General features: G+C 49.2%; 1 protein-coding gene across 5 annotated transcripts in view; it reads left to right on the top strand.

Moving 5' to 3' along the window:
- The window catches only part of ATP7B (ATPase copper transporting beta), a 64858-nt gene that overhangs the window by 19646 nt on the left and 20481 nt on the right, over positions 1–24731 (top strand). For 4 of the 5 annotated variants that reach the window (XM_047755952.1, XM_047755953.1, XM_047755954.1 and 1 more), the window contains 5 exons: positions 9481–10705; positions 16545–16802; positions 18655–18818; positions 21075–21236; positions 23051–23127. In XM_047755952.1, the coding sequence (XP_047611908.1) occupies positions 9481–10705; positions 16545–16802; positions 18655–18818; positions 21075–21236; positions 23051–23127 (1886 nt within the window). The remainder of the gene's footprint in view (positions 1–9480; positions 10706–16544; positions 16803–18654; positions 18819–21074; positions 21237–23050; positions 23128–24731) is intronic. The other variant, XM_047755955.1, reaches the window with a different exon arrangement.

Raw genomic sequence — 24731 nt, forward strand, 5'->3', positions numbered from 1 at the left:
TGAATATCTGATTGTAAAACTAACACCTGCTCATTGTAAAAAACACATTTAACATGAGGCAAGAGGAATGTAGGAAAATATAAAGAAAATGAAAGCAGCCATTGCTTCAGCCGTTTTCCTACTGCACGCGTGAATGTGTGTATGTATATGTGAGTTTGTGTATAAGTACGTTGATTTGGTGTTTTTTACTTACTATTTTGTGGAGATATATATTTATGCATATAAACATGTACATACATAATATAATTTAGATTAATTTTCTCCAAATGGGGGAAACGTATAGTGGCTGGTTTATGATGATAAGAACCAAACTGAAAGCCAGTTACAATTGAGGACCTGTTTACTGTTAACAGTGTGTTGACTCAAAGTCTATTATAAATCAAACTCTGGAGCTACTTGAGAGCTAACGTATTTTGTACTTGGCATATGGAAGGGACTTGCTCATGTCACCTCATTTAATCAACTTCCTCCTTTAAGAGACAGCAAACTGCGATCAAGAGGTTAGGTAATCTGCCTGAAGGATTTGATCCTGGGTCTATCTGAGGACAAAGCCCTTTGCTTTTCTGTTGGCACAGGGAAGCATTTAACATGCTGGCTGAGACAGGGTTTGAAAATAGTCGCGTATTGGAGAGTGCTAATATAATATATAGTGAGTAAAAGTTAGCTTGCAGGTGGTGCATGAGTCACAAAAGATGCAGGTAAGGGCTCTGAAGAAAACATTCCAAAATTGTGTCTATGGTTGTGGAGTTGTGCACTTGTATTTGACATTGCTCCTACAGTGTAGGGTACAGTTCTGTATGATTTAGGCTGAAGACATGACATTGAGCAAGACGTTTTTTCTATGTTTTGAACAGGGGGAAAACTTTTTTTTTAAGGCTGAACTGGTCAAAACGCAGTCTGGAGCAGGCATCTCTCTCTGCTGTGGGTGAGCCTCTCCTTTGCCCTGGCGGCAGCAGCTCCGTGGCTGGGCTGAGCCTGGTGCGGCTCCTGGGCAGTTACACGCCCCCCCCCCCTCCCCGGAGCTCTCTCGGTGCAGAGGAGAAGGCGGGGGCAGGGGCCTGGGCGTTCTGCCCCCCTCATCCTGCAGGCTTCCCTGGGGCTCTTGTTACGTCTGGAGCCCAGGACAATCGTCTGGAAAGGAACAGGCTCCTTTGTCTCAGAATCCCCTTTGGAGAGCTGTGGGAAGTCGAGGCCCCTGGCTCTTGTTCCAGTTGGAGGGTGCAGGGAACTTGCCCTTCCTCCCAAAACCCCTGCCCAGGCTTCCTTCCCCGGGGCCCTCCTGACGGCAGCGGCCACGGTGGGCCGCTGTGTCGAGTGTCTTCATCTTCCACTGGGCGGGGGGCAGCGCATGGGTCTGGGGGAGGGCGCCGTGGGGCGCGCGAGGACAGGCGGGAACCGGAAGTGGGTTTCCGTGCAGGATGCAGCCATGTTGGCCGCACTGACGGATGGACGGCTGTTTGAGCGTGTGAGGCTGTGAGCTTAACATTTCAAGAAAGCAACACCCGGAATTCTGTGCTGGGTGAGGGGTGGTCAGGCTGGGTGTTATTTTTGCCTGGGCGAAATCAAGACAACCCAGCTGGCACAGACCTATCCCTGCTCAATAAAGGATAAAACTGGATGCATTGGGCAATCTAGTCACTTAAAAAGTCACGAGCAAATTGTCGCGGAACCGTCATGGTCAGCAGTATGCAGTATTACTCACTGATGGAGACCTTCTCCTCCTATTTATTTTTCCCTAAAATTAGTATCAGCTGGATATAAACATCAATAACAAAGTACAGATGTATGGATTTCTTCCTCTTTAGAAAAAGAGGTAGTGTTCTCCCCCTCTTTAATTTATCGTGGATGTCTTAACATATCAGGGCATGTAAATTCACCTTTTTTTTTTTTTTAAACCACTGCATAAAATTCTCTTGGATGGCTACTTTATGTAGCCTGTTCTCTACAGAAGCATATTTAGATGGTTTCCACATTTTAACTCCCGTGTGTTGAAGTGGACATTCTCATGTCATTGTATATCTGTTTGTTGAAATTCTCAGAAGTAGAATTCCTGGGACGGAGGCAGTGGACATTTAATATTTTGACAGATAGTGCTTAACTGCTCTCAAAAAGTTGGGTAAAATTATTTATCTATCAGTGGTTTTTGAGGACTAGTTTTTATTTTTATTTTTGGCCGCACCCATGGCGTGAGATGAGATCCCATAGTGGTTTTGATTTGCATTTCTCTGATGATCGATAAGGTGTAACACCTTTACTTGTATCTGTTGGTTATTAGTATGTTTTTGGGAAAATGTTCGTTCACTTCCTCTTCCCACTTTTTTTTTTAAGACAATTCTTTTTTTTTTGCCTTTTGTTTTTTGTCTTTTGTCTTTTTTTAGGGCCGCACCCACAGCATATGGAGGTTCCCAGGCTAGGGGTCTAATCGGAGCTGCTGCTGGCTTACCCTAACCCTAACCCACAGCAGAGCCATAGCAATGCCAGATCTGAGCTGCACCTGCGATGTCAGATCCTTAATCCACTGAGCAGGGCCAGGAATCGAACCCGCAACCTCATGGTTCCTAGTCGGATTGTTTCCTCTGCACCACGATGGGAACTCCTCCTCTTCCCATTTTTTATTGGATTATTTTTTTTCCCTTTGGGTTGTATGAATTCTTTATGTATTTTGAATATTAACCCCTTATCAGAGATGGATTGCAAGTATTTTCTTCCATTCCATAGATGTCTTTTAATTTTGTGGATTGCTTCTTTTGCTGTGCAGAAGCTTTTTTAGTTTTATGTAGTTCCACAGTTTAGCTTTTATTTTGTTTGTGCTTTCCATTTCATATCCAAAAAAATCATTGCCAAGACCCATGTCAAGGGACTTTTGTCCCTATCCTTTAGTCTAGGAGTTTTATGGTTTCTGGTCTTACATTGAAGTCTTCAATTCATTAGAATAAATTTTTGTGCGTAGTATAAGATAGTGGTCCAGTTTTATTCTTTTACATTTGGGGAATGGTTTCTACCACTGTCTGTTGAAGAGACTGTCTTTTCTCTAAGTGTTCTTGGCTCCCTGATCACGTGTCAGTTGATTGTCTATTATGAGTATTACTTTTTAAAAGGTTTATCAACCACTTTCATTGCTTTTTCTGAGGATTAATTTAAGTAGCAAATTCCTTTCATGCCTTTATAGAGTAGCTTAAATCATAAACATTAGGTTTATACCTAAGTCTTTCAGAGTAATGTTTGTTTTCTGTATAGTGGGTCATACCTCTAATTCTAAGCAGAAACCACTATATTCTTTAGCCATTATATTATATGCTTGTGTGATAAAATACTAACTGCATTATTTCATCAAATATGATGACCATAAACAATTTACCAATAATAATAATAATAAGCACAATCCCAAGTTCTTTGACTTGCGTCACATAATATAAATTTCTGAATTAACATTGTTGATGTTGCATTTCATTTGACCAGTCATAATATTTTAGGCCTTTTATATCACCAGCTTATCATCATTCTGGGAAATGACGTAGGGAATTATGACCTTAGGATTCTCACTTAGTCTGCCAAATTCAAATGTTAAAAAAAGATTCCAAGATAATGAGAGTTGCTTAATAGTGACAGGCCTGCTATTTAAAATTTGTTTGTTTAGGAGAGGCTTGAATATAGTGTTATCAGAAGATTCTGAAGCAGAAAAGGATGCCAGTAACATATAGGCCCACGGAATAATTGTTAAAATAGACGTAAGTTAAAAGCCGTGAAATTCTCTGGAATGGTGGGTAGTGAAGCTGTGTGGCGTGAGATTGTGGTGGGGTTTCTGAGGTGCCATTGGGAAGTGCTTCTTGGAGAGGTCTTAGAGTTTGTGAATTTCTGAATTTGATTTTATTGTACGTAGAACACAACCTATGTTGTCTCTATGTATTGAGTTTTGTTCATTTTATTCCCTTTTTTCTCCTGGTTAAATAATGGATATAGTGCATCCAGTTTCTCAGTAAGGGTCAATATTTTTCCTCACTGTGATTAAGAAACCTGCAGTAAAATGGTCACTTGTATGGAATTTACCAGAAAGCACAGAGTCAGCACCAGAGCTGGGAGTGGCCCTGGGGCCAGGGGTCAGAGGTCAGCTTTAGCACACAGCCCAGGCACACTGTCCACCCTCTTCAGGGACTGAACTCTTCCCTCAGTATTTGTTTGTGGTTTCAGTAGATAAAATGTAAATGATTCTCATTGGAAGCTCCTTCTGGACCTTGAAACAATGTTAGAGGACAGTGTGAAGGGGTGGACTTCGGTCGGTGGAATGTGTACATGAGTCTTAACGATTAGTTCTTATCAGTAAAACGGTGGAAAATCGTAAGTTCCCTTCCTACTTCCTGGGCTGCTTTTAAAGATCAAATGAGGCTGTGTTTATCTTCATAGTAGTTCATTTTCAAACGTTTATGACGTTAGCTTTTTTTTTTTTTTTTTTTTGTCTTAGGGCCGCACCCACGGCATGTGGAAATTCCCAGGCTAGAGGTTGTATTGGAGCTATAGCTGCAGGCCCACGCCACAGCCATAGCATCACCAGCTCCGAGCCAAGCCACATCTGCAACCTACATCACAGCTCACGGCAGCGCCGGATCCTTAACCCACTGAGCAGGGTCAGGAATCGAACCTACATCCTCATGGATACTAGTCGGGTTCATTACCGCAGAGCCATGAAGGGAACACCGACGTTAGTCTTTTGAGTCCTCTTAGCTTTCAGGCCTCCCTCCAGTGGGCCTTATTGTTACCTCCTTTTATATCTAAGAAAACTGAGGCTTGCATTTGCTCAGACAAGCCTGAAGCTCATACCCAAGACTGTCATACTGACATATCTCTTCAAGAGATTCACAGCAAATAGGAAGGGCAGATATACTCAAGTAGACGTGAAAGTGTTCTTTAGATGGTAAAGCCCTGTAGAAATAGGTTATCCTGGAGTTCCCTTGTGGTGTGGCAGGTTAGGAGTCTGGCGTTGTCACTGCAGTAGCTTGGGTTACTGCTGAGGCACAAGTTTGATCCCTGGCCCAGGAACCTCCACATGCTGTGGACATAGCCACCCCCCACAAAAGTCCTCTGTTCATCATTGCTGTCCTCTTTATCACAGTGATAATATACATTACTGTTGCTTATATTAGTATGGTTTAACCAAACATCTTTCCTGCCTTAGAGAAACTGAAAAAAAAAAAACAAAAACAAAGAACACATTTGTTTTCTGGTATAAAAGTAGTACTTTTTTGGTTTTTTTTCATTTAAGTTTTAAAAATTGGAAAATATAGGAGTTCCCATTGTGGCTCAGCAGAAATGAATCTTACCAGCATCCATGAGGACACAGGTTCGATCCCTGGCCTCGCTCATCAGGTTAAGGATCCGGTGTTGCTGTGAACTGTGGTGTAGGTCACAGACTCGGCTCGGATCTGGCATTGCTATGACTCTGGCATAGGCTTGTGGCTACAGCTCCGATTCGACCCCTAGCCTGGGAACTTCCATATGCTGCAGGTGTGGCCCTAAGAAGCCAAAAAAAAAAAAAAATACACACATTTAAGTCTTTTCTTCTCCATTGATTTTTTTTTCTTTTCTTTTCTGGTCTACACCTGCAGCATATAGAAGTTCCCAGGCTAGGGGTCGAATCAGAGCTGTGGCTGCCAGCCTACACCACAGCCACAGCCGCAGCCTACACCACAGCCACAGCTGCAGCCACGCAGATCTGAGCCATACCTGTGACCTGTACCACAGATCACGGCAACACCAGATCCTTAACCCATTGAGCGAGGCCAGGGATTGAACCCGCATCCTCGTGGATACTAGTCAGGTTCTTAACCTGCTGAGCCACAATGGAAACTCCTTTCCTTCTCCCTCGATAAGTAGAGTTTCTAGAAAGTTGGTTGGTTATCCTCCTCCTCTTCCACGGACAGAGAGGAGATACCCTACAAATCTAAGTGTTCCTTACAGAAAGGCAGCTCTTACTTGCTTTGCAGAGCCCTTTCAGTGTCTGCTGTTTACCAGAAAATAACTAGCTTAAAACAGTATGCCAAAGAGCTGTGTTTTAGGGTGGAAAATTCTCCCCTACAGTAGGGTGGGCTGTTTTTCTGTTGTTGTTGTTTTTTTTTCATTTTGCTTTTCCTCACTATAGTCTCTCTTCCTGTAATTAACATGGCTCAATACCAAAACAAAACAAAGCAAAAAAACCCAGCAAGCAAGCAAGTTCCCATGTGGCACAGTGAGTTAAGGGTCCATTGTGGCTGCAGCTGTGGCCCAGGTTGAAACTTCAGCTTGGGTTCGAACCCTTGCCTGGAAACTTCCACATGCTGTGGGCACAGCCAAAAAAGAGTAGTCTTCAAATTTCTTTTTTAAAAAAATGAAAGCCTGCTGGACTTCGAGCTGGATTTAAATCCCAGCCAGGTCACTTAAACGACCTTGGGTAAACCTTTGAGTCTCTTTCAGCAGTAAAATGGTGATAAGAATATCCACTTACAGAATTATCTTGAGCATTAGGGATATAAAATGCCATCCTCATGAAGTAACACCAGTAATCATTAAATATTTACTATTTTGGGGTCCGTATACATGTGAAAAAATCAGGTCCTTTTTGTGTTTCGAATTCCAGGAAAGTTCAGGTGTATGGGGTGGAGGGTGTATACAAGGAAGGGTGCCAGCATGTTTAATGTTTTTGCCTCATAAGTTGAGGGTGTTCCATATCCTTCAACATGAAAGAAGGCTCAGGATAAGTGGGTGAGTGGTATCCTATTTAAGGCTGACGGGGATCCAGGCTCTCAAAAGTGGCTCGTGGTCCTTCTGTTGTGCACATGCAGATGTTGCTCTTTGATTTGTGATCACAGCCATTTCCTCTGACGCAGGTCATTTCTGGGCTTGGCGATTTCAGTCTGGCTTTGACAACTTTGAATAAGACTTGCCACCCCGTTTCCAGTTTCTTCATTCCAAACCGGCCTATCTAAAGAGCTTATTTTCCTTTCTTGTCTCCATCGTAGTGTATCAATAATTTATATTCCTTTGCCTGTCTTTTCTTTCAAAAGCCCTGGCACTGTCAACAAATTCCATGTGACCTGGGCGCCTAGAGAGGTAGCAGAGAATTGAAATTCATTTTTGGATTCCTCTTTGTTGAATGACCCTGTTTCCAGGCCCTTCTCTTCCTGGTGCCAACCATACTAATAGTTAATTGCAAATTCAAAAGCCAGCACCTAAGAGTTCCCTGGTGGTCTCATGGTTAGGACTTGGCACTTTCACCACTGCAGCTCCAGGTTCAATCCCTGGTCTGAGAACTGAGATCCCACATCAAGCCACTGCACACTGAGACCAAAAAAAATAACAGTAACAAAAGCTAGCAACCTGGTGTTGGGCCTGCAGAAGAAGCCCCAGATGTTTGTCCTCGAGGAGTGTGCCATTTCGTGGGACTTAGACAACACCGGGAATTCCATCCTGTTTTCCTTGGATCACGCTCTGCACCCTTGGCCCACCCCTCAATTGCTTCTGATGAGCCCTTGAACCTAAACGTGTTTGTTCGAACTCAGTAGGAGAATTTCCCCCCCAAAAGAACGGAATGAAAAGCTCACACACTATGTACATATGCTTAAAACGATCCAAACACCCAACAGCTGTTAGGAGGTTGCTCCTAAACCAACAGGTATGCTGGTGTTTCATAAAATTCTGTAATTTGCAAAGCTTTGTCTCCTGTAACTGCTTGTCCTTAGAAGCCTACCTGTCTAAAAGGGGGACAGCCTCTGAGTATTGTTTGCTATCAACAAATTGCATCCAGCACTTGTGTACACTCTTTTGGCAGGAACATAGAATCCATAATCCAGGGATTAAGAGCCAGCATTGTGGCTTGGGTTTGGTGCGTTGTAGCTACACGTCGGACCAAGAAAAATAAGTTGGATAGTGAATCGTTAGGGATTTATTTTTCCCGCAGACCACGTGATGAAGAGTTATGTCTTATTATAAGGAGGTAATTTCTGCTTTACCAAGATACTGTATTAAAGTGAATATCCTTAGTATGTCTTCTTAGTTTTTCCGTCATCTCTTGCATTAAAGAAGTATTTGTTCACGTCAGTTACAGTCAAGTCACTGCTGTGGATCTCCTTTGCGCTGACGTTATTTTGACTTTTAAATTAATTACTTTTTAGACTTTGGTAACTCAGGTACGTTGTATAGTATGTTGTATTGTGAAAAGTGACACTTCCTTCCCACTCCTCCACCCCAGCCAACTGGCCCCTTCAGCTGCCCAGTCTGCAAACTCTATACCGGTTGCTTACGTATTCTTCCAGAGATCACGCCATCCATACATAAACATCTATGTTTATAATATTCTTTTTCTCTCACAAGTCATGCCAACATGCTCTGATGGACTTATTTGGTGACTCTGCCAATGAATTACACCTCCTCATGTGTAAGCCCTTGCGTAATTCTTATATATTTATATATATTCTTTTTAGGGCTGCACCTGAGGCATATGAAAGTTCCCAGGCTAGAGGTCGAATCAGAGCTGCAGCTGCCGGATCTGAGCCACAGCAACGCAGGATCTGAGATGTGTCTATGACCTACATACACCACAGCTCACGGCAACGCCAAATCCTCAACCCACTAAGTGAGGCCAGGAATCGAACCTGTGTCCTCATGGATGCTCGTCGAGTGCTTAGCTCATTGACCTACAATGGGATCTCCAGTTTTCTCCCATGTTGGCTGAACTTGGCCATGTGACTGGCTTCGGCCAATGGTGGATTAGCAAGTGTGATGCAAGCAGAGGCTTGGTGAGTGCTTGCATCCTGGGACTTGTTCTGTGGGAATGCTCACTATTGTGACACTCCCTCTCAGAACCCAGAAACCCCCAACCGTGAGGTACCCAGCCTAGCCATGTGGAGAAGGGATGTGGAAGAGAACCCAGGTCCCTGCCAATGGCAGCCAGTTCCAGCTTGCCAGCCCTGTGATGAATGAACCATCTTCTTGGAAGTGGAACCTCCAGCCCCATTCAGTCCACCCCAGATGATGCTGTGTGAGGCAGAGATGAGTTTTCCAGGCAGAGCCCTGTCCCAATCAAAAGACTGTGAGCTGCCCCCAAAATTTAAAGGACCAAGTCCTGAAGGGAGGTTTCAGGTGTCGGCCAGAGTGGGGAGGTCTCTTGGGACCTGTGCCCTTCCGTTGCGGCCGCTACGTCCTCTGCCTCCCTTGTAGGCCTGTCACGCTCCCCTTTCCTATAGAAACCATCACACCTCCTAGGGAAGAAAAGCCTTTCACTGTGGTGGGCAGTGCCTTCTGGGTTCAGAGTCACACAAAGTCGGAGGTAGGAGGAACCCCCTGAACCCTTCCACCTGATGGGTGGTGTCTTCACAGCTTGATGGTCTTGTTCTCTTGGGATGTTGTGACACCAGTGATGCTGTTTTCCGTCTTCTCAGTGCCAGACAAGCCGGGAGATTTTAGAAAAGCTTTAGTTGTAAGGATAAAAAATGTTCTTTCTTTTCCTTTTAGATCCTGTCGAAGCTTTCCTGGCCCACCCGTGCCCGAGAGCCCGAGATGAAGCAGAGTTTTGCCTTTGACAACTCTGGCTACGAGGAAGGCCTGGACGGCGTGTGCCCCTCCCAGACGGCCAGCGGCACCATCCGAATCGGGGGCATGACCTGCCAGTCGTGTGTGAAGTCCATCGAGGGCAGGGTCTCCAGCTTGAAGGGCATCCTAAGCGTCACGGTCTCCCTGGAGCAGGGCAGCGCGGCCGTGAGGTACGTGCCCTCCGTCCTGAGCCTGCCTCAGGTGTGCCGTCAGATAGAGGACATGGGCTTCGAGGCCAGCGTGGAGGAGGGAAAGGCTGCCTCCTGGCCGTCCCGGGTCTCGCCCGCCCCGGAGGCCGTGGTCAAGCTCCGGGTGGAGGGCATGACCTGCCAGTCCTGCGTCAGCTCCATAGAAGGCAGGCTCAGGAAACTGCAGGGCGTCGTGCGGGTCCGTGTCTCGCTGGGCAACCAGGAGGCAGTCATCACTTACCAGCCTTACCTCATTCAACCCCAAGACCTCAGGGAGCACGTGAACGACATGGGGTTTGATGCCGTCATCAAGAACAAGGTGGCCCCTGTGAGCCTGGGACCTATTGACGTCGGGCGGCTCCAGAGCACCCACCCAAAGGCGCCCCCGGCTCCCGCTGACCAGAATGGCAGTAGCGCTGAGAGCTCGGGGCGCCAGGGGGTCACCCTGCACCTGAGAGTGGACGGGATGCACTGTAAGTCTTGTGTCCTGAACATCGAAGAAAATATAGGCCAGCTCCCAGGGGTGCAGAGTATTCGAGTGTCCTTGGAGAAGAGGACAGCCCGGGTCCAGTATGACCCTTCCTGCGTCTCCCCGGGGGCCCTGCAGGCGGCCATCGAGGCTCTTCCTCCCGGGAATTTCAGAGTCTCTCTTCCCGACGGTGCAGCGGAAGGGACAGGAACAGATGCCAGGTCTCGCCCACACCGCTCCCCCGGGCCTCCCTGGAGCCCCCCGGCCCCCGGCGTGTGCTGTACCGCGGTGCTGGCCATCAGAGGCATGACCTGTGCGTCCTGCGTGCAGTCCATCGAGGGCCTGGTCTCCCAAAAGGAGGGCGTCTACCACGTCTCGGTCTCTTTGGCCGAAGGGACTGGAACAGTTCTCTACGACCCGTTGGTGACGCAGGCGGAAGAGCTCCGAGCTGCGGTGGAGGACATGGGATTCGAGGCCTCCGTCCTGGCTGGTACGTGGTTGATGCGCGAGGGCCACCTGGGGGCACCTCCTCTCTCTCCTGTCCACCGTGGGGACAGAATTCCTCAACTTTCCCTCGTGGGCTGAGCTTGTCAGGACAAAGGAGCTAGAATTCCCGCGTGTTTATTTTATTTTTTAAATTTTTTAACTTTTGGCTGCACCCAAGGCATACAGAAGTTCCGGAACCTGAGCCACAGCAGTGACAACATCACAGCAGTGAGTCCTTAACCTCCTGTGCCACAAGGGAACTCTAGCCCTGCTCTCTCCAGAGGGAACATTATCATTTTCTCTGCAATTTCTCTGCTAAACAAAACATGATCTCGCCACCTGGAGCCCGTTCTGTTGAAGGTGGGAATTAAGGAAGGGGTGTGATGATTTCCGCTGCCCCCGCCCCTCCCATGGCTGTGAGAAGACGGCGGCAGCCTTTGCAAAGCGAGGTGCCCATGAGCCTTGACATCAGGTCACTAGACGTTTCCAGGGGGTGGCTGTCCTGCTCCCCCCTCACTGACGGGCTAGCTGGCCCTTGGCTTGCCAGTTCCCTCGCTCAGAAGCCCCGCACACGGTCTGAGCACCTTTGATGTTTCTGCCACACGCAAGGCCTGCGTGAGCAGCAGGCTGCTGAGCAGTGGGGCACGGTGCCTCCCGAGAGCTTACGTGGCAACGAGGAGGAGGGAGGATAAGGAGGAAACTGTGCCGGGCGGCAGCTGTGAGCCCAGGAGGGGGCCTCGGGAGGGCTCCTGGGGGGAGAGTGGGACTGAGCCCTGGGAGATGCAGAAACCCAGCTGCCTCCCGGCTTTGCAGTGTCCCAGCCACCCCCCAGCCCTGTCCCACGTGGCTCCCAGCAGAGCCCTTCATTGGTCCCGACAGGGGCGGGGGCGCTCAGATGCCTGCACCCACCCCTGAAGGGGAGAAGCTCGGCCATATGGAGTGACTGGGCCCCATTCTGTGCTTTGTTTTTGTACTAAGTTTCGGGAAGGAGTTTGTTTTGTTTTGCTTTAAAATAAGAATCAATAAGGAAAGTGACAGAACAGTAAATCCCGTACTGAAAAGGTGAGGCGTGCAGTATGGAGCTGTCATCTGCTATATTTGTGTGAGGTTTAAAGGCTGAAACAGTGGAATCACGTGATTACCACTAAAAAGAAATTTGCGTTGAACTACTTAATCCAGAAAGATTGAACTTGACTGAGTAAACTAGAAAGAAATGGATTTTTATTGGCCAGAATAAGGAGAATTATGTTTAGCTCAAGAGGTATTTAGGGCACCAGATTTAGCAAATAAAAATACAGGATATCTAGTCAAGTTTGGATTTCAGATAAACAATGAAGAATGTTTTAGTCTAAGTATGTCCCATGCGATGTTTGAGACATACTAAAAAGTTATTTGCTTTGGGTTTGTTTTTTTTTCCTTTTGTTTGTCTTTCTTTTTATGGCCACCTCTGAGCACATGGAGTTCCCGGGCCAGGGAGCAGATCCTAGCCGCAGGTACCACCTAAGCCGTAGTTGTGGTAGCACTGGATCCTTAACCCACTGTGCCAGGCTGGGGATTGAACCTGCGTCCCAGAGCTCCCAAAACACAGCCAATCCCATTGCACCACAGTGAGAACTCCTGAAAAAACTCCCATTTGTTGTGTATCTGAAATTCACTTTTATCTGGACATCTCATCTTTTACCCAGCGGCCTTAATTTGGGATAACCCATTAAGTATACGGGTGACTATAGCCTTAAATGCTTAAAAGGCATTATTTATAAGTGCTTGGTCCTTCTGGATTGCCCAGAGCTCCTGGAGGGCAGTCTTCAACCTTTGTGATCTGTTCCTCCTTTGACTCAGTAGCTCCCGGCACACAATAGGTGTTTGTGAAGGACATGAAAGAGAGAAGAGCTAATAGGGTCAGGTTAGCTCAGCAGAAGGATTTACCCCAGGGGGACTCTTCACAGAGATACTTCCAGCTGCAAAACCGAGCTAGGACTGGGAAGGAAAGCAGGAGATTATCAGTAACTGAAGCCACCACCCATAGGTGGGAGGGTCTGAGGGGAGACAGGTGTTGAGGAGAGCTGGGGGCTGAGGTTGCTTGGTGGGAACTGACCTCGGTGGAACTGCTAAGGTCAAGACTACGGCCGGAACTGGGGTCCCAGTGGATGGACGGTGAACACGTGGGTCCTCCCGCTTTCTGTCCTGTCCTTCCTGCTTGTTCCTCCATGTGCCGGATTTAATCAGAAACCAGCTGACAAGGGAGCCTGGGAAAGTGATTTGCAGGGGTCAGGCCCTGGGAGTGGAGCAGGGGGAGGGAGGAACAGGGTCTGAGAGCACATGGGCGAGAGACAGGCATTGAATATCAGTCACTGCCTTGACGGCTGAAATACATGTGGACCGGTTCTATCCAGAAGGGAGCTCTGCATTTGTTCACCCGTTTGCATGGTTAAGTATTTTTTGAATGAATGAAGGCATGGATGGATGGATGGTTATATGAATAGAGAGGAAGAGTCCCCCGCCACATATAACTTGCTCCTCTCACCTTTGTGAATGGGTATGTCACTTTCAAGGCACCGTTCCCTCCTCCCTGCATGGGGATGGGGGTCTGCTGGGCCCAGGCCCCGGGCTGGCCACCCTGAAGTGCTCAGAGGCCGTCCACACCCACCTAGAGCAGTTCACATTCAGGAAGCAGATCACAGAGGCCCCTGCTCTAAGGCAGGTTAGAATCAAGGCGACAAGGACGGTGTGGTTCAGATGCTCTGGGGATTCAGAAGATAAGGAGAAAATCTAGCACGTGGCTGAGGGGCTCGCCCAGGCGTGATGTAAAGGTGGCGTTGGAGTTGGGCACGGGTGGGATTTCAGCGGGCAGGAAGGGGCCGGAGGGCACGCCAGGCAGGGGAGACAGGCCAGCACCTGGTGAAGGCCGTGGTCCTCTATCTCCTGGATCCTGTAGGAGGCTCCGACCTGGTCCCCCGGCTTCCTGCCTTTCAGCCTGTTCTCTGCTCCGCATTCACAGGGATCCCTCTGCTGACACTCCAGAACCTTCCCCTCTTGTATTGTACGTGGAAGAGTCCTTAGGGTGGTCCAGAAGCCCCCTCCCTCACCCTCCACCTCTCTGACCCCTGGCGGTTTCTCTTACCTGGCTTGTTCTCAACCGCAGGGGTTGTATGTGCCGGCCCCTCTGTGTGGGGCCCCCCTTCCCCAAGTCCACACAATGCTCTTCTTTTCATGTATGTCCTTTTCCCAAAGCATATGTCATTTTTATGTAGAAATATATAGGTTTGTATCATATGCGGTGTTGTCATCTTTTTCACCCCATAGCTTATCATAAACACAATTTGCAGGTCCATCCATCTATCTGCAGCTCCAAATTCAGTGGCTGCCTGGAGTTCCGGCATGTGGCTGTACCAGGACGTAGTTTCCTGGTTATTTTTCCATCTATGTTGTGTGAATGTGATTGTAAATAACACTGATAGGGTTGTGATTGTGAGTAAAATTGTCCTTGAGGACAGTCTTCAAACTGTGCGCATGCTCAATTGTTTCCTTGTGATAAGTATCTGAAAGCATAATTGCTATTCACACTGTATCAACATTATTTCATTCTGTCATAAATATTTATTGTGCTTCTACTCAGTACCAAGCAGTTAGAGATACTGTTTTTAATTTAGTGGATTTTCAGAAAGCCAACTTAATTTCCATGCCTACCCGTGGTGTTAGCCTAGGTTGGTAAAGGACCCAGAAGCACAGGCTTGTTTGGGATTTTGTGAATTTATTTAAACTCGCTTTGGCAACTTTCAGAAGCCCAGAATGTAATTGAGTTATACCTCAGTGTTGGAGGAAACGTGAATATTATTGAAATTGTCGACCACAATATTTCAGTAGAAAGGCAAGTGAATCCAGAAAGTGGTGACGGACGGGAAAAAGAGGGAGGGGCCGCACAGGTGCCGAAGGTGGAGTGGGGGTGGGATGTCACAGAGTCTGGGATCCAGGAGGTGGAGTCCTGGCGAGGAAGGACAAGGTGCAGGAGAGCAAAGCCTTCGGGGTGAGGGCGAGGTCTCTGTGCCCAGAGGAGCTGCCAAGTGCACGCTCAGAATGAGTGGACGTGGTTTCAGCACCTTGAAGCAAATGAACACACCGTCCCCGCCTGTGAGATTTATTCGGAAGAGAAACGTGCAGCGGTGGGCTCTCACCCGTGCAGGCCTCATGCCAGCCTCTGTCTTTTGCAGCTGCGGACTTTCAAATCATGAGAGTTCATCCTCAAGTGATGCCACTCTTTCCCACAAACTCTTGAAGGTATTTTGTGTCACCACGACCATGTGAGTTTCTGTTCACACTGGTCCGACCTGGTCCCCCGGCTTCCTGCCTTTCAGTCTGTTCTCCCCTCCCCATTCACAGGGATCCCGTCACTCTGCTGACACTCCAGAACCTTCCCCTCTTGTATTGTACGTGGAAGAGTCCTTAGGGTGGTCCAGAAGCCCCCTCCCTCACCCTCCACCTCTCTGACCCCTGGCGGTTTCTCTTACCTGGCTTGTTCTCACTACAGGGATGAAAACATTCTTTGTCTTGATCCGATTGATGTTTAGTTAGATCAGTCTGGGCGTGTGTGGCGGGCAGAACGATGGTCCCCTCTGGTCCCTGGAACTCAGCGGTGAAACAGCAGTCTTCTCAGTACCGAGCTGGACCAACTGGAAATCCACATGGAAAGAAATTACCCTTGACCATCACCTCAGACCTATACCGATGTGAATTTGGGGCATATCAGTGACCTGAATGTGGAAGTTTATTTAAAATAACAAAGCTGCTAGCAGAAAACGTCATGAATATTTTGAGTGTTGAGATAGACACATTTCTTAGTAGAGCACAAAATGCAGTAGCCGTTGCAGTTGGTTCCGTTGGTTATAAGTTGGGCTTCATGAACTTCTTTTATCAAAAGAGATAACATTAGACGGAGGTGAAAAAACAAACCACAGATTGGAGCTGATGTTTGCGGGGCCCAGTCGACTAAAGGTTCCTGTCCAGAATGTGTGTAAGACTTAGGCAAACAGTGAAGAAAGGGCCAACAACTCAATAAAGGAGCTTTGAGGCCTTTTGATTCTCATGGGGAAGGAGTGGACCTCTGTGAACCAGGATGTGATGGTGGTTAAAGGACAGACCTGGTCTAGAAGCTGCCTTCACTACTTAATACCCTGAGGGCTTGGGGGCAAAGCAGTTAATTTCTTCCTTTCTTTTTTTTTCTTTTTTGGTCTTTTTAAGGCTGCACCCACAGCATCTGGAGGTTCCTAGGCTAGGGGTCCAGTCAGAGCTGGAGCCACCGACCTACGCCACAGCCACAGCAACTCGGAATCCAAGCTTTGTCTTTGACCTACACCACAGCTCAGGGCAACACTGGATCCTTAACCCACTGAGCGAGGTCAGGGATCAAACCTACGTCCTCATGAATGCTAGTCGGGTTCGTTAACCGCTGAGCCAGGACGGGAACTCCCAAAGCAGTTAATTTCTTATAACTCATTTCTTTATCTGCAAAATGGGGATGTAGTAGTATCTGCCACGTGCCACATCCAGTGTAAGGATTAAAAGTGCTCGGCAGAGTGCCTGGCGAGTTCTCACTGCTGCTGTCATCATCTCGTGAGAGCATTCATCTCACTGGAAGCTTCCATTCTTCAAGTACCAGCATATCTTCCAATGTCTATAATTGTGTGTCTCTGTCCGGTTGTGGGGAGGGAGAGACAGAGATGGAAACACCAGCCACCCCCCCATCCCCTCCAAGACTTTTCCCTTGAACCTCGTCAGGCTTGACCCTCCTGTTCCAAAAAAATTTACCTGTTCCTCTAATTGGGATGATTTCTGATGTTTTATCCTAGAAAACTGTTCCAGCAACCACGTTGGGAACCACAGTGCTGGGAATGACACAGGGTCCACTGCGGTTGGTACCCCCATGCCTGTGCAGGAAGGGGCTCCCCACCCTGGGGGGCTCCCCACAAACCACCACCCCGGCCGCTCGTCCGAGATCCCACAGGCCTCCGCTGCGGTGGCCCCGCAGAAGTGCTTCCTGCAGGTCACAGGCATGACCTGCGCGTCCTGTGTGTCCAACATAGAGAGAAACCTGCAGAAAGAAGCTGGTGAGAGGTCTACACCACACCGAGCGGGGAAGGCTACTGTAGATGGTAGGGGGTAGACGGTGGGACGCCGCAGTCAGCGAAGTGGGGCCATGTCCTCGTCCTTGGGCGCCTCCCCTGCCCGCACTTTCCAGGAGCCCTGATAAGCCAGTGGCAAGTTCATTATATGACAGTATAGATGTTTGTCGAATGTTCTGGGGCACTTGGTATTCTCCTCTTAAAGTATTTAGTTTGAGATAAAGTGACCTCTCAGGAAGTTAGCGTGGGGATTCCAGGTTAAAGGTCAAGATCCATTCCCTGAGTGGCCTCCCCAGCCAGCCTGTCCCAGTAGTCATCTGGTTTTCCCTTCCAAAGCCATCACGCTCTTACTCTCAAATGGATGAAATAGCCTGCATTTCGTGGCAAGGTTCCAGTTTTGAATATTCTGTCCCGTTGTCCCTGTAAACCGTGGAGTGTTGTGGAAGTTTTATCCACAGCAAAGTTGTATCCTCTAAACGACATCGCCAGTCTGGCTTCTTAAAGCTGAAAGTGCAACGAAACTCCTGTCCCAGTTTTTCCGTGTGGGAAGTATCTTAACCATGACTCTTCCCGGCCTCCAGGGTCACCTCCTCTCCTCCTGTGGCTCCGTGTATCTTTCTGCGTAGACTCTTCGTGCCTCAGAATCGACCCTCAATTAGGATGATGCATCTCCAGCCTTTGGCTCACCGAGCTTCTAGCTTCCCGGAGCTCTCGGAGGTTGTCCTCAAACCCGGTTGTTCCAGGAGTTCCTGGGTGGTCCCCGGGCTGGCTGCTCAGAAAGGTCCACTGTGTCTCGCAGGGCTCTCGTTTATCTTCCTGACTTGAATCCTTCATTTTATCCCTTATGACGTCCTTTCCAAAACACATCATCCGTTTCATTTATGTGAAGGAGCCTTCTCCTTCCGCCACCCCAGCTAAACAGTTGTGGTAGTAAGAGAGTACATAGGATTTCTTTTTCATTCGGAAAAGTGATTAAAAACTGAAAAAGGCAAGAAAGCAGTGTTTGAAGATTTTGTTTTCTTCTGTATATAAAAGTGGAGAGAAGGGGGAGTTTCTGTCGTGGTGCAGCGGAAATGAAAACTAGGAACCATGAGGTTGCGGGTTCGATCCCTGGCCTCGCTCAGTGGATTAAGGATGCGGGGTTGCTGGTGAGCTGTGGTGTAGGTCACAGACTTGGCTTGGATCTGGTGTTGCTGTGGCTGTGGTGTAGGCTGGAGGCTGTAGCTCTGATTCAGCCCCTAGCCTGGGAACCTCCAAATCCCGCAGGTGTGGCCCTAAAAGCAAAAAAAAAAAAAAAAAAAAAAAGTGGAGAGAAAAGTACCTCCCTAATGTAACTCTGCCCTTGCTTTGAGGCCTGCGCCCCCTCCCCCCTCCGATGTCTTCTATCGCCTGACTCAAAACAGCCCCCTCCCCAGGGCAGCAGCACAGGCTGTGCCAGGGAGCTGGGCAGACCTGGAGCTTCAGACCCCACCCAGGCCCACTACACCAGAGCCCGTGTGCCACAAGATTGCAGGTGATTCATATGCCCATTACACCCATTAACGTGTGAGAAGCATTGTTCTAGAACAGTGGCTCTCAGTTGGGTGTACGTTAGAATCACCTGGGGAGCTTTAAAGAGAAAACGTACCCACCCTGAGAGATTCCGATTTAATCTGTCTGGGTTAAGGCCGGGCACAGTGATGGTTAAAAGTCCCCCAGGTGATCCTAAGGTGCAGCCGAGTGTGAGAACCACTGTCTGGAGGCTTCTGGGGCAGAGGTTTCTCTTTGGTAGCTTACATGGACCATGTCCTGCCAAGGCTGGGCCTGGAGTGTCAGAGCTGTGCCCCCCTGGTTTCAGGCATTCTCTCCGTGCTGGTGGCCTTGATGGCGGGAAAGGCAGAGGTGAAGTACAACCCGGACGTCATCCAGCCCCTGGAGATAGCGCAGCTCATCCGGGACCTGGGCTTCGAGGCCACGGTGCTGGAGGACTACAAGGGCTCAGACGGCGACCTGGAGCTGGTGGTAAGCAGGACCAGGCGGGGCCGAGGGTTGCAGGCCTCCGGCATCCTGACAGCAGCCGGGCTGAGACCAGGACACTGCCCCATCCTGCACGCATCCTCCTCCTTGATGGGTTTTCCTTGGAAACCAGCGGCAAGGAGCTGCCTGTTCATTCTGTGAAGGAATGTCCGTTATGTCAGAAAGTCACCAGAGTGCGTCCTGCTGGGCGCATCAGGGTATCAGGAGGTTGAAGATGGGGTGGAGGAGGCATTAGAGATGGCGCTTGTCCTGAGCTTGGTGGATCGAGGGAACATGCCCCGTAAGGCTGAGAGGGAAGCTGGAAGCCAGAGGTGTCCCGGCTGCAGGGTGTGAGTCAGTAAGCTGGCCAGTGCCACCAGTGCCACCTGATGGAGTGGGCCTGATCATAGGCACAGGGGTATCTAGACAGTCCTAAGTGACCAGAGTGTCCCTAAGTGCTCAGTCTGGGCTGGACACCAGGGATGGTCGCTGTCCCCGGTGAGGTTGGGACAGGTAGGGACGAGGTGGGGGCATTGTTTACTGTCTGCCCACTGTTGCTGGCCGTGCAGGTCAACAAATCATTGAAAACAGCAGATAGATCTAGTATTTCCAGTGTGCTGTGTTGGTAAGTGCCTCTGTGCAAAGCTCTTTTCCTCAAATAAAGGCTTAAAGGGGGAGTTCCTGTCGTGGTTCAGTGGTAACCATCCCGGCTAGTATCCATGAGGGTGCAGGTTCCATCCCTGGCCTCACTCAGTGGGTTAAGGATCGGCGTGGCTGTGGCTGTGGTGTAGGCCGGCAGCTGTAGCTCCGATTCAACCCCTGGCCTGGAAACTTCCATATGCTGTGGAGGTGGCCCTAAACAGACCAAAAAAAAAAAAAAAAGATTTAAAGGAACTCATAAGGTATTGAGTCATGCTGTTTACAGAGGTGAAAGGGACTTACTTCCTTGCTGTTTAGTCACTGCTGTTCAGTCATTGCCGTTCAGTCACTGCTGTCAGTGGTAAGTAAATGTTTGAAGAAAACGGCCCGAGGACACAAGTGGCACTTCAGGCCTCTGATAAGTGGTGTTCTTTGCACAGCAAATCCTTTGCTCTGGACGCGCCTTGGTGTGTGCGGAGGGGCCCCGTGTGCTCACTGGGGGTACAGCCTGAATTGGCCTCTGGACATGAGCAGGGCCCCGCTGTGTACCTCTAGGTCCAGGTGTGCACATCTCTGCTCAGACCACGGTGTGGCAAAGCTAGACTGACTGTTAGTGGGGAAGGTGAAAACATTTTTTTGAACAATTTTTCTCTCGCTTTTTTTTTCTTTTTTTAAGGGCCACACTTGTGGCATGTGGACGTTCCTAGGCTAGGGGTCGAATCAGAGCCACAGCTGCCAGCCTACACTGCAACTCGCAGCAACACTAGGTCCTTAACCCACTGATTGAGGCCAAGGATCAGACTTGCATCCTCATGGGTATTAGTCAGGTTCTTAACCCACTGAGCCACAATGGGAACTCCTAAACAATTTTTAAAATTACATTGTTCTTAAAAACTAAGCCGTATGAGTAGTTATATCGTCACCACGTGTTCAGGCTTTTCATTCTGTCATTAGCATTCCAGGAAGTGCTGACCACTGATGCTCAGAAGAGCGAGTTGCCTGGCTTGCCTGACACATGGCTCCCTGGGAACCCCTCTCTCACTTCAGTGTAGACAGCACGGGGCGGTGATGTGTGTAACTGAGATAATGCAGAGTGGCTGGGAGTCCAGCCTAGGTCCTTGCCCTCTGCTCAGTGACTGGTCTCCTGTCCCCACAATGGGGAAGAACCACTGTTCATACCCCCGGGGGGAAGTCCAGGGTGGCAGTCTTGTCCCCAGAGGTTAGGGGTCCTGCGTCTGGGGAAGGAGGACAGACTCACGGCTGCCTATTAATCCAGCTCCCCGTGTCTGTTTTGTTTTTTTTTTGTCTTTCTGCCATTTTCTTGGGCTGCTCCTGCAGCATATGGAGGTTCCCAGGCTAGGGGTCGAGTTGGAGCTGTACCGCCGGCCTACACCACAGCCACAGCCACAGCCACGCGGGATCCGCGTCTGCGACCTACACCACAGCTCACGGCAACGCCAGATCCCCAACCCACTGGGCAAGGCCAGGGATCGAACCCTCAACCTCATGGTTCCCAGTCGGGTTCGCTAACCCCTGCGCCACCACGGGAACCCCTCCCCGTGTCCCTTGGACGGGCCCCTCTGGCCCCTGGGTGAGTGCGAGCGCTGTCGTCCTCTGCTGCAGGTCACGGGGATGACCTGCACCTCCTGTGTTCACAACATAGAGTCCAGACTCACTCGGACGAACGGCATCACCTACGCCTCCGTGGCCCTCGCCACCAGCAAGGCCCACGTGAAGTTTGATCCTGAGCTGATCGGTCCGCGGGACATTGTCAGAATTATCGAGGTCAGTCATTCACCAGAAAATAGCGTACCCACTTTTTGTAAAATCAGTGTTTATAATCGTGATAGAAGAATCTGAAACCCTTTAGGTTGTTCCATGGAAATAAGGTGACTCATTTTAAAATGAACCGTGAGGTTAAATATCAGATGATCTGAGCAGGAAAATCAGTGACTGGGTAAGAAAAAGGTGGACAAAAAAGGCGTTATTATTAGTTTCAGATATTCCCTGAGAAACGGCGATCTCGCTAAGATTTCCTGGCACGTGTTGTTAAATGGCCGAATTGTCATTTTTAAATATTCTTTACGTCTGTGCCACGTATGTACGGACCAAAGGAATGTTGGTGTTGGGAAGAATCACACCGCGTTTGACCACAGCCCGGGGCCTGCTTTATCGTGGGAGAGCGTAGCCATTTCTCTTTCGAAAAATCAGGGTGATCTCATGCTCCTCCACCTTGTTCCTCCCTCTCTTGTCCACACACGGTCCGTGTCCTCTCTCAGGTTTGTGTCATAATCACACCAGAACAGGTGGTCTGACTGGGTGAGGACAACACTGAACAGGATTAACTCGAACCAACTAATGGGGAAGTTGAGCAGGAACTACTACTTAGAGAACTGCTTGTGAAATGAAACATTTCGTAGCAGGCTTCGCATGGTCTTTAATTTTCGTGTGAGTGTGTGTGTGTGTGTGTGTGTGTGTTAGAGCATATGTTGTCTGTTGTATAGCCTAGCAGAGCTCTTTGGCCTGCACATAATTGCTACTGATGTTGAAACAGTGCCTCAGCCTCGGATGAGATGTTTATCAGATGAGGAAAGATTCCCCCAGAGAAGTGAAGGAACTTTGATGCCTGGCACCCAGCTAAAGCTTGGAAACTGACACTCTGGCCCCGATCGCACAGTTCTAAGCTCCGCGGGCCTTGAGTTTCTACCACCCCATGGGGCTTAGGGAACCGTAGCGATAGGACGTGATGATAGGGAGAGTCCCACGGGTGCTCGGAGCCCTGCTCCAGTGCCCTTCCTGTGTAGGGTGCCTTTGAAGGCCTCCACCCAGCCCGCAGCAGCCCCCGCTTTGTCCTTATTTAAGGAATATTGCCAGTGTCTGGCCCCCATTCCTGAAGCTCTGGGGCATCTTTTCCTGATGTAATTAGGCCGGTATTCGCTGCAAGGACTTGCCTTCACGTGGTCTTCCACGGTCTTTCTCTCATCATGCCTTCTAATTTTTGTGTAAAATCCCAGCATCAGCATCCTGGGGCCCCTCTTTATCTGTGCTGACGGACAGGATATTTCCTGACCGCCTTTCTGGTGTAATTTCATAAAGGGAATGAGAGATTTAGTGATCAGATCAAATGAGACAGAGGGGCGGAGGGCTGAGGTGGCAAAAGACGTGCTCGAGATGATCCCTAAAAAACCCGCAGATCCTGATGGAGCCAAGGTCAGCTGGGTGGGAGAGGCCTGGGCTGGAGCCCAGGGACCCGCGGCCGGATCCAGGGCTTTGGACGGGGGTCTTCCATTTCCTCCTGCTGAGCACAAACGCCCCTAACCACTCGACACTGGGGATTCCTTAACTCGCAAACCACGAGTTGATAACTCAGCATCGATCAGCTCAGGGCTTCCAGCGCCCACTGCCTCTGCCCGCGGGAGGAAGCCTCTGACGGGGTCTGTGGGGGAGATCCGGGTACAGAAGTCGTGAGCAGAACAACAGTACAGGTTTCTGCGGCAATTTTCGATCACCGTCCTCCTTTCCAAAGACATGAAATGCTCTCTGCCAGTGCCTGTTCTAACCAAGTGCTCTCTGTCTTGTCTCCTCTTTTTAATGACAAGGAAATCGGCTTTCACGCCTCCCTGGCCCAGAGGAACCCCAAGGCTCATCACTTGGATCACAAGGTGGAAATAAAGCAGTAGGTAGAACAGAACAGCACGCCCTCGTCTGTCTCAGGCTCCCTCTCCGAGGACCTGCCTCTGCCTTGATCTGCTGCCCCAGCTCCCTCAGCGCTTTGTAATGTTAATCCTCTAAAACAGTGCTGTCCCGTGCGGAGCCTTCTCCTGGGACAGAAATGCCCTGTGTCCACACTGCCCAGTATGAAATGCAGCCGGTGTGACCGAGGAACTGAATTTTTAATGTCACTCAATTTTAACTGATTTTAACTTAAATAGCTACCTGTGGCTGCCTAACAGATTGACAGCACTTACGTTGGGAGGGAGGGAGTGTGGATTCTTTCTTTCACAATATTTTAAGACTTTACTGGAATGGGTTCCAGTAGAAAGAAAACGGCCCAGGAAGCAGGAAACCTGAGCTCCTTCATTGTTGCAGATGTTCACTTATTCATTCAACAAACCTAAGATCGCTGTCATATGCAGGGCACTGTGCCGGGTGCTAGGGATGAATAAGATGTCCTCCCTACCTTAGAGGGGCCCATTGTCAGGCAGGAAAGAGGATGAGCAATGCTTCAGGTGGGATCGAGGAAGTCTGGGGAGCTGACACGCAGGGGACCTGTGATCTGAGCCTCAAAGAATGAGTGGAAGTTTATCAGGCTGAGGGAGGGGTGGGGTGGAAGCGAGGTCTTCCAGGGGCTTGGAGGCAGGGGTCCTTCAGAGATTCCTATGTGGTTTGCTCTGCTTCACATGCCTGGAGCATGGGAAGGGACTGACTGGAGAGGCATCTGGAAAGCGAGTGGGGTGAATTCTCGGGGCCTTGGGCATCAGCCTGGGAGCGTAAGGCTCTGATGGCGCAGGCCCATGGTTTTCAGATTAGGGATGAGGCATCTGCTCCCATTGAGCTTCTATAGCCACTATGCTGAAGCTGACCTGAGACCATGGCTGTCACATGTGACCCCGAATTCAAACTTCATCAAGACAGCTGCACTGTCCACACTGACTCTATTTTAAAATAATAGTTTAAAAGTTGAGTGTGTAGGAGTTCCCGACATGGCTCAACAGAAACGAATCTGACTAGCATCCATGAGGATGCAAGTTCAAGCCCTGGCCTCACTCAGTGGGTTAAGGATCCGGCGTTGCCATGAGCTGTGGTGTAGGTCACAGATGCAGCTTGAATCTGGCGTGGCTGTGGCGTAGGCCAGCAGCTACAGCTCTTATTTGACCCCTAGCCTGGGGACCTCCATATACCACAGGCATGGCCCTAAAAAGACCAAAAAAAAAAAAAAAAAGTTGAGTGTTTGAGTAAGTTTATACTAATGAAAGGTTGCTTTTATCTGATTTCTTGTTGGGGGTCTGTTTGAGATTGCATTCTGGAAAAGGTGCAGTTGGCAGCCATAGACTGAGGCTGGTTAACTTCTCTGGGGCTGAATTCTCAGCATCCAGGCCTCTGTTGTCTCAGCTGTAGCCTGGAGGTACCACGGCAGCCCCAGGCAGGCAGGGACTATCTAAATGTCTCTGGAGCATCCCTGCAGCGAAGTTTAGACTTTTGATGTCCCCTCAGATAGCCAGCGTAGGGAGAGAGCTTTCCTTTCCTTTCAGCCCTTGGCGGTCTGTCCCAGACATGTGG

This window comes from Phacochoerus africanus, chromosome 13, assembly GCF_016906955.1.
Source record: "Phacochoerus africanus isolate WHEZ1 chromosome 13, ROS_Pafr_v1, whole genome shotgun sequence".
In the NCBI taxonomy this organism is placed as follows: Eukaryota; Metazoa; Chordata; class Mammalia; order Artiodactyla; family Suidae; genus Phacochoerus; species Phacochoerus africanus.